The sequence below is a fragment of the Otolemur garnettii genome, unplaced genomic scaffold (assembly GCF_000181295.1).
Source record: "Otolemur garnettii isolate 467f Iridium unplaced genomic scaffold, OtoGar3 scaffold00128, whole genome shotgun sequence".
NCBI classification, from domain to species: Eukaryota; Metazoa; Chordata; class Mammalia; order Primates; family Galagidae; genus Otolemur; species Otolemur garnettii.
Genome location: NW_003852523.1, coordinates 4054076 through 4064007, shown reverse-complemented (window position 1 = coordinate 4064007; position 9932 = coordinate 4054076). Strand labels below are relative to the sequence as shown.

The 9932-nt window shown below is 46.7% G+C and overlaps 1 protein-coding gene and 1 non-coding gene across 2 annotated transcripts in view; both read left to right on the top strand.

Moving 5' to 3' along the window:
• LOC105887821 (keratin-associated protein 12-1-like) overlaps window positions 1-5444 on the top strand; it is a 9722-nt gene extending 4278 nt beyond the window's left edge. The window contains exon 2 of the mRNA XM_012810278.1: window positions 5060-5444. Coding sequence (XP_012665732.1) covers window positions 5060-5444 — 385 coding nt within the window. The remainder of the gene's footprint in view (window positions 1-5059) is intronic.
• Window positions 5445-6735: 1291 nt separating this feature from the next.
• On the top strand, window positions 6736-6842 carry LOC111727892. Its single transcript, XR_002775327.1, has one exon. It is a non-coding gene; the product is annotated as a U6 spliceosomal RNA (small nuclear RNA).
• Window positions 6843-9932: the final 3090 nt, after the last annotated feature.

The window sequence follows — 9932 nt, the reverse complement described above, 5'->3', positions numbered from 1 at the left end:
CCCTTGGCTCTCTCTGTCCCAGCAGGCAGAGCTCTGGAGGCTGCCCCTTGGCTCTCTCTGTCCCAGCAGGCAGAGCTCTGGAGGCTGCCCCTTGGGTGTCTGTGTCCATTCAGTAGCACCAAGTCCAGGACTTCCATGGCAGTGCCACCTTGGTCAAGATAGCAATGACAACAATGACAAATAGCTTCAGGGAAAATAACTAAAGAGACTCAGAATGGAGGGGCAGAGAGCTTTATATTTTATAGGTAACAAAGCTTTCCTGCATAAGGTGCTGGGGGATAATTCCAGTCACCATGGGGTGTGGACTTGTCACTGATTCAGGAATGAGCTATGCTGGAGGAATTCTGAGAAACGGAGAAAAAGAAAGGCTCTTTGTGAACAGAGGCAGAGAATTGGTTGTCCAGACAGTTAGTCAGCAGCCGGTGAGGGTGCCATGAGTGAGTGATAGGATCTGCAGACCAGGGCCAGGTAGGAGGGGGCCACGCACATGAAGGCTCGAAGTCCCTGGGCACGCACTTGGGAACTGGCAGGTCATGTGCACACAGAAGTCACCTGGCAGAAAGAGGACACATCACATGTGGGCTGGCACAGCAGAGCCACAGAAGGGGCTGGGGCTGGGGGGCAGTAGGAGGTCCTGCAGTCTTGGGGTGGGTGGCAGGCAGTGAGGACACAGTGCAGGGAGCTGGGTACGAGAGCCTGAGGGGCAGCTCATGCTGTAGTTCATGTGGCACATGGTAGCATGTAGCCGGGTAGGGGCAGGACTGGTCTTGAGGCTGCTTCCCAGGGGGACGTCACATGCAGGCTGAAGCATCCCTGCACAAGCCACCTGGTATCTTCTTCCTGGTGGTTGTTAGTCCTTCCTCCTCTGCCCTCTCTTGTAGATCTTTCTGGAGTTTCCGGTTGAAGTGACTCAGATCAAGAAGTTCTTTCAGCAGGAGGCTCCTATGACTAGCAGACCCCGTGTTTTCTAGACATGGTGGCTTGGTCAGCAGGTGAAGTGCTGTTGGCAAGGTCAGGGGGCCAATCTTGTGGATTTTCATGGTCCCCCTGTCATCAGTCCCTTCTGCTGCCCCTAGAAGCACAGTCATCCTCACCACACAGGGGCCCATTTAGGCAGAGAAGCTCACCTGTCAGCATGGTCTTCCCAACCAGAGAACCAGGCTGCTGGGGCTCCATTTGTGAGATAGTTATTCTTTTTTTTTTGAGACAGAGCCTCAAGCTGTCCCCCTGGGAAGAGTGCCGGTGGGACCACAGGCGCCCGCCACAATGCCCGGCTATTTTTTTTGGTTGCAGCCATCATTGTTGTTTGGCGGGTCCGGGCTGGATTCGAACCCGCCACCTTAGGTGTACGTGGCTGGCGCCTTAGCCAGTTGAGCTATAGGCACCTAGCCGAGATAGTTATTCTTACCAGAAGAACCACATGCTTCAGGTCTCACTTTGTGGCAGATATACACAGGTTCAGGGAGAAAGTTGTAGAAGGTCTCTGTGATGTGTGAATGTTTGAGCAGCTGCAAGTGGAGAAGCAGCAGTTTGGAGTACTCGGTTGACCTCTGGAATTGATGATCTTTACCCAATTGTATTGGGGATCAAGGGTTCAACAAATGATGCATCCTGAAGTCTGTAGTCAGTTGGGACAGACAAGAGGACAGGTATATGAATGAAAGTATCGGCCACGTGGGGTTTGGAGGACATGGCTTAGCTGTGTGGCCACAGCAGCTTCCTCCCATCACCCTCAGTGCTGCCCACCTGTAGACAGGTGGCTTTTCAGGGGGAGCCCGGGAGGAGACTGTGGAGGGAGGGCCTGGGCTGTCCAGGCCTGGTTCCTCTTTCCGTGTAGTAGCCTGATCTGCCTCACTCCTGCAAACTCAGGTTAGTGGAAAGGAAGTAGCAGGCAGGAGAGGGGGAAGTGCTCCTCCTCCAATCCCAGCTCTCTGTTCTTTAAGGATGAGACAGTGTGTTATTCCCAGTGCTGCCATGGGAGGATGGGCCAGCTCCAGGGAAGGACTGGTCCCTTCAGCTCAGGCAGCCCTTAGAGCTACCTTCCCATCTTTGTGGGTCTTTCTGTGACTGTTGGGGGTGGCAAAGGGCACTTCCCCCAAGCAGCCCTGGGGTACATTAGACCCCACATGAAGGAAATCCCCTCCAAGGCTGAAGACCATGCTGAGTCTCAAAGACTAAATCCATGGTCAGAACTTAAAAAGCTAACAAACCCAGAACCAACTACAGCCGTGTGCTGGGAGTGACCCCTCAGACCCCAGGGACAAGCCAGGCAGGTCCATAAGCTCAGCCCCATACCAGGAAGCTCCTTTGGCACTGGGCACAGAGCAAATCATAGTTAACAACAAAGAGAATTTGGGGCAGCCACGTGGGGCCACATGCTCATATATGATCTAGTTGCCAAGTAATACATTTTAAAAGGTTAGTTGCCTTACCAGCCATTGCAGAGGAGTGAGAAGGGGCCTTTGCCATGTACTGCTGCTTTACCACCCCTGGGCTTGCCCTTCCTATGGGTTAGTGTCCCCTGCTGCATCCCTCAGCCTGGCAGATTTTGTGTTTCTGTGTTTTTTTTTTTGAGACAGAGCCTCAAGCTGTCCCCCTGGGTAGAGTGCCATGGCATTACAGCTCACAGCAACCTCCAACTCCTGGGCTCAAGCGAGTCTCCTGCCTCCGCCTCCCAAGTAGCTGGGACCATAGGCGCCCGCCACAATGCCTGGCTATTTTTTGGTTGCAGCCGTCGTTGTTTGGTGAGCCTGGGCTGGATTCGAACCTGCTAGCTTGGTGTATGTTGCTTATACCTTAGCCACTTGAGCCACAGGCACTGAGACTATATGTGGTCTTAATCACTTTAAAGATTTTGTTCCAGCCACGTACACCTAGGGTGGTGGGTTCGAATCCCCAGCCCGGACCCGCCAAACAACAATGACGGCTGCAACCAAAAAATAGCCAGGCGTTGTGGCGGGCGCCTGTAGTCCCAGCTACTTGGGAGGCTGAGGCAAGAGGATCACTTGAGTCCAAGAGTTTGAAGTTGCTGTGAGTTATGATGCCAAGGCACTCTACAAAGGAAAGCAAAGTGAGACTCTGTCTCAAAAAAAAAAAAAAAAAAAAAAAGATTTTGTTTAGATATGGTTTTCTTTATATTTATCATGCTGCAGTTTTCTGAGATTCTTGGATGTGAAATTGGTACCTTTGAATATCAAATTGGGGGAGGTGCCTGTTTTTTCCTCAAAACTTATTTATGCTTCAGTCTCATTCTCTTCTCTCCTGAGGTTGAAATTACTTCTGCACGAGACCATGTGGTATTGTCTTACATGTTCTTTTCATTGTCTGAACTGTTTCTCCGATTCCTGAGATCAGACCATTTCTATTGATGTGTCTTCCAGCTCACTGACTCTGTGTTTCCCCACATGTGCCTCCTGACCCCCACCCCCAGGTCCCCCGTGGCATTGTGATGCCTGGTCCTTGGCGCCACGTGCTCCAGCCTGTCCACATGGACCTGCAGCCCAGCTCCCAGGGTGTGTGCTTTCCTGCCTCCCTAGAACATACCGGTTTCCACAGCAGCATCCTCACCCCTTGCACAAACTCTGCCTGGTTTGTGCAAACACCTTTTCTGGAGGCCAACTTGTCCTGTCTCCTCACAGAGGTCCCTGGGCCACCCACCAGCATCCCCATTACTCTGCATTTTGCTTGCCAGGACTCAGCCTTCTCTGGAATTATTTCATGCATTCATTTGTTCATCCACTTCATTATTCATCGTCCACTGCTGGAGAGCCCTTGAACTGAGGACCTCCCTACTGTTAGCACCCTTCTGTAGTATATACAGAAGGTGCCAAACAATGTACCCACATTTTACAAAAGGAAAAAACTATATTAAAGTTGAAATACTCAACATAAACTGAGAATAAAACTTAAACACAGGGCAGGTGTGGTGGCTAAGGCCTGTAATCCTAGCACTCTCGGAGGCCAAGGCAGGTGGCTTGCCTGAGCTCACAGGTTTTATATCACCCTGAGTCAGAGTGAGACCTCCTCTCTTAAAAAAAAAAAAATAGCTGGGGTGGCACCTGTAGCTCAGGGGGTAGGGCCCTGGCCACATACACTGAGGCTGGTGGGTTCAAACCTGGCCAGGGCCAGTTAAAACAACAATGACAACTGCAACAACAACCCCCAAATAGCCCAGTGTTGTGGTTGGCACCTGTAGTCCCAGCTACGTGGGAGGCAGAGGCAAGAGAATCACTTAAGCCCAAGAGTTTGAGGTTGCTGTGAACTATGATGCCATGGCACTCTACCAAGGGTAACAAAGTTAAATTCTGTCCTCCTACTAAAAAAGTTGAATGCAAGTCACATTGAGCCTTCTTGTAGTGACAGAAGCCAAAAGTGACCTGAGTATTACAAATTTGATACAGTTTTTTCTTTCTTAAAATATGTCTATGTTTGTTGGCACCCTGTGTATTTCTGGCATGAACAAGTAAATTTTCACATGGATTATGCTATGGTAGGTGTTGGATAACATTCCATAAAGGCCAGAGAGTGGTTCTTATAAAATTTCCAAGTCAGACTCTTGTTCCTAACTCCATAACGCTGCCACCATAACACAAAAGGAGCCACAGATAATACATATAAAATGGGCACATTGGATCCAAAAGAGCTTTAATTACAAAAACAGGCAGTGGGCCAGGACCATACTGTTTGCTAACCTGTGCCTTAAAGTTTTCCTCTGCAAATTACACCCCAAAACACATTATGGCCTTGGTGTTCACTGACACCACAACAATGAAAAGAAAGAGCAGGACTTGGCATCTGGACTGGAGGCAGTGGAGCTGTGCACAGTCACTCAACACGGAGCCCGCACGGGGTCCCAGCAGATCATCCTGTCTGTAGAAGAAATTTTCCTCAAAGTGGAACGCAGGGACATTCATGTGAGGAGACGAGATGTTGGGGGACCTTGGTGGAAACACCACAAGGAAGTTAACAACTGTGCTTCTGTGTTACCCGACGCCAGCACCTGGATATAAAGTCTGCCCAGCGATGGAGCTCCCTCCGCCAGCACCCTCCTCTCCAACAGCAACCCAGCCACACACCACCATGTGCAGCCCAGCTGCTCCTTGAGCTACCAGCTGGCCTGCTGTGTGAACAGCCCCTGCCAGCTGGCCTGCTGCCTGTCTGTGAGCTATAGGCCCTCCATGTATGCAGTTACCTCCTGCCAGTCCTCTGTGTGCATTGTCCCCTCCTGCCAGTCCTCTGTGTGTGCTGTCCCCTCCTGCCAGTCCTCCACGTGTGTGCCCGTGAGCTGTAAGCCAGCTGTCTGCAAACCTGCTCTGTGTGTGCCCGTGAGCTGCAGGCCTTCTGTGTGTGTGGCCCCCTCCTGCCAACCCTCCTGGTACTGTCAGCCCTCTTGCCCCACCCTCCTCTGCAGCCCTGGCCCCTGCAATGCCCCTTCCTGCTGCTGACCATGAGTGTCTAAACCAGCCGCTCCCAGGGCAGATGGGTCCACTGCTCTTCCCCACCTAGCATGAGTGCTTGGTGGGCCCCTAGTTTCTGCATGGAGTACATCGAATGTGTGCTCGAGGACCCTCAGATTGTCTGGGTAAAGGTAGCAGAATGACATAGTCTGAGCCTGAGGACCCCTTAGGGGTGTCCTGGTCAGGGTCCTTCACTCACTGCAGCAGATAACTGAAGCCCATGTGAGCCAAATAAATCTGCCTTCCTGGGTACCCTGTCTGTCCTGTGTATCGTCACATGTATGTGAAGTGCTTTTCCTGAGAGTGCAGGCTGACTAATGTAAGGACAGCAGCCCTCCTCAGAGAGCTCTTCCCAATGGCTGAGCTAGAGTGGAGGTTCCTGGGTGGGGTGGGGGAGCTGAGGGTGCTGTCCCCTCAGCCACCTCCTAAGGACTGCACCGTGGATGGGGCGGAGTAGAAACAAAAAAATCCTCTATTCTGAAAGATGCATGGGAAACAGGCCTGGGCTCCAGAGCCCACACGATGCCACAAAGCATTATTATGTTAGAGAGGATGAGGACCCTGTCACACAGGGAACCCTCCACAGATGCAAAGCAGAGTCTGCCTTCCCCGGACCCAAGAGCAGCAAGCATGGGAAAACCTTCCTCCCCGAGTGCCAGGGGAGAAATTTAGGTCTACACACAGGAAAGAAGGTTTTCACAAATTATTTTTTAAAGAAGATAAATATAAAAGTTATTGCAAAACAATTGCTTGTCTAGTGACGATACATTGTGAGATTCCTACCATAAGTAAAAGGAAACTATGACAAGATAACACCAAGAATTGGGGGGTAGAAGCACCTGCCTCCAAGCCCTGACACTCACAGACGAGGTGGTGTAATATTATCTGGAGGTATATTGAGTTGTACTAAAAGTGTGTGTTGTAAACTCTAGGCCGACTGAGTTTCAGAAGATGTAAACTAAAAGGAGAGGTGAGATGGAGTAAGAACATTAAGCCACAGAGAGGGGCATGAGGAAGGAACAGAGAAAAAGAACAGATGCGACAAATAGACTACAACTAGTGAGGTGGTGTTTTACATTTAAGTATGTCAACACGTACATTAAATGCAAAATGTCTAAACACCAAAATGGAAAGACAGAGGTTTCAAATTGGATGAATAAGCACATTTCAGCTATATTCTGTTTGCCAGAACACTCACATTAAATTTAAAACCATAAGTAGGTTAAAAGTAAGCACATAGAAAATATACCATAGAAATGGTGATCAAAATAAAGCTGGAGTGCTCGCTTCGGCAGCACATATACTAAAATTGGAACGATACAGAGAAGATTAGCATGGCCCCTGCGCAAGGATGACACGCAAATTCGTGAAGCATTCCATATTTAAAAAAAAAAAAAATAAAAATAAAGCTGGAATGGTTATATTCATATCAAAAGAGTGCATTTCAGATCAAGAAATATTACCAGGAATAAAGAGGAGTATCGCATCATGATAAAGGGCTTAATTCATCAAGAAAACTTAAGGAATGTAAGCGCATAAGCACCTACTAACAAAATTTTAAAACTCATGTGGCAAAAATCTGAGAATGGAAAGGAGAAACTGATGAAGCACATGTCACTGGACTCGAGCTTCAAAGAGCAGGTAGACAGAAAATCACAAGGACACAGAAGGCCTGGACAATACTCTCAGTCACTCCGGCCGCGTTGATATTTATAGAACACGCCTCCCAACAATACCGATATGAAAGAATACTCCTTCTCAAGTACAAACGGAGCATTCAAACAGACTCTACTCGGCACCGTAAAATCAACCCATATACCTTTGAGGGACTTGAAATAATGCTGTGTGTGTTCTCTGGGGATGATGAAGTTAAATTAGACATTAACAACAAAAGGATTGCTGGAAATCCCCTGCATATTTGGAAACTAACCAACGTATTTCTAAATAATCCATGTTTCAAAGAAGTCATTAGAGAAATAAGGAAATATTTTAAATGAAACACAAATGAAAAGACATGTCAAAATATGTGGAACTCAGCTAAGTAGTGCTTGAGGGATACAATTACATCATTAAATGTTTACATTTGCAAAGAAGAAAGCCCTGAAATAAATCACCTACATTTTCACTTTGGGTAAAAAAAAAATAAATTAAACTCAAAATAAGCAAAATAAGTGAAATATTTAAAATACCAGCAAAGACCAATAAAGTAGAAAAGAGAAGAAGCATCCATGAAACAAAAGCTGGGGCCTTGAGAATAGCAGACAGGGAGATGGCTTGATTGATGGCCTCTCTAGAGACAGCTGTGTATAAAGCCAGCATAATCTTGATATCAAAATTGGACAAAAACATGAAAAAATACTATAGCTTGTTGGGTAGGATAGTCCTTACCTGTTTCTTATTGTGGAGGGCAGGTCAGAGAGTGACGATGGGTGCTTGAGTGACAATGACGGGTATACCCACCTCTGTGTAACCGGACTGGCAACTGCTGATGTTCCGGAAAAAAAAAAAAAGATACCATAGGCTAATGTTTCTTATGAAAACAGATGCAAAATTTCTCAACAAAACATTAGCAAGTCAAATACAAAAACATGTAAAAGACATTCAAGTTCATGACCATTTTGGATTTATCTCAGGAATACAAGGTTGGTTCAGTGTTCAAAAATAAACTTATACAATTCTCCATGTCAACAGAGTAAAGAGAAAAACCCACACAATCATCTCAGTAGATACAGAAAAAGCAGTTGATAAAATTCAACCTCCACTCAGAAAATTCTTCCCACAGTAGGAATTGTATGTGACTTAGTTACTGAGTTTTTTTTTTGTTTGTTTGTTTTTGAGACAGAGCCTCAAGCTGTTGCCCTGGTAGAGTGCCATGGCATCGCAGTTCACAGCAACCTCTAACTTCTGGGCTCAAGCGATTCTCCTGCCTCAGCCTACCAAGTGGCTGGGACTACAGGTGCCCGCCACAACTGCTGGCTATTTTTCTTTTTTGGTTGCAGCCATCATTGTTGTTGGGCAGCCTGGGCTGGACTCTAACCCACCAGCTCAGGCTAAGTGCCTTAGCCGCTTGAGCCACTGGCGCCGAGCCAGTTACTGAGTTTTAAAATGATCTGTTGAATCGATCATTTAAATGCAACCAATTCCAGCCTGAGCCAGAGTGAGATACTGTCTCTAAAAGTAGCTGGGCGTTGTGGCTGGTGCCTGTAGTCCCAGCTACTTGGGTGGCTGAGGCAAGAGAATCAATTGAGCCCAAGAGTCTGAGGTTGCTGTGAGCTGTGATGTCTCAAGAAAAAAAACGCAGCCAATTATCTTACAAGTCAATTAGAGAAGAAAGAGGAAGAGTCTTCACCCTTTCCTGCTTCTTTGCCATCCCATGTCAGCGCCCACCTGGTTTCACCCCACCCATCCACCCCCGCTATGGAGTGTGTGTCTGCTGGCCAGGGATTCTCTCGGTTTTTGATTTTCTGACCATGTTGTCGTTTCAATGCTAGTTTTGAACAATTTTTACTGTATATATGGAATTCTAAGCTGAGGATATTTGTCTTTTAGCTTTATTTATTTATTATTAATTTAATTTAATTTTTTAATTTTTTGAGACTCTCATTCTGTAGCCCTGAGAAGAGTGCCGAAGTGTCACAGCTCACAGCATCCTCAAACTCTTGAGCTCAAGCAATCCTCTTGCCTCAGCCTCCTGAGTAGCTAGGACTACAGGTGCCCACCACAATGCCTGGCTAGTTTTAGAGATGGAGTCTCAGTCTGGCTTAGGCTGGTCTCGAACCTGTGAACTCAGGTAATCCACCTGCCTTGGCCTCCCAGAGTATTGGGATTACAGGCGTGAGCCACTGTGCCTGACCTTTTTCTTTTGGTTTTTAACAATTTAAATATTATGCGCCCTTATGTGGTTTTCTTTCTCTTTATTTTGCAGGGGTTTTCTGAGTTTCTCAGATCAGTAAGTTGGGCTTTTTCTTTTGTTGTTGTTGTTTGTTTATTTTAAAACCAAATTTGAGAAATTTTATCATTATCTCTTTAAAATATTTTTATGGCTCCATACCTCTTCTCTTGCGTTTCATATTACGTACGAAGTGTATACGTTACACTGACATTTTCTCATAAGTTTCATACTTTTAATTTGTAATTATTTATCTTCTTTTTCTTCATCTTGGGTAAATTCTATTGCTGTACCTTTAAGTTCACTGATTCCCTTTCATCTTACCTGTTATGTTCATAGTGTGCATTTTAAAATTTCATCTACTGTACTTTTCATTTCTAGCCTTGCCATTTTAAAAACAGTTTCCAATTCTTTACTTACATTCTCTGGTCTTGCTCCGTTTTGAGCTTTGTATGTGGTTTTGGGTAAGGGTTGAATGATATCTGTTGTGTGTAGACATCCAGTTTTCCCAGAACCACTTGTTGAAAAGACTGTCCTTTCATCACTGAAATGTCTTGACAGGCTCAGCACAGATTCCCTGACTGCGT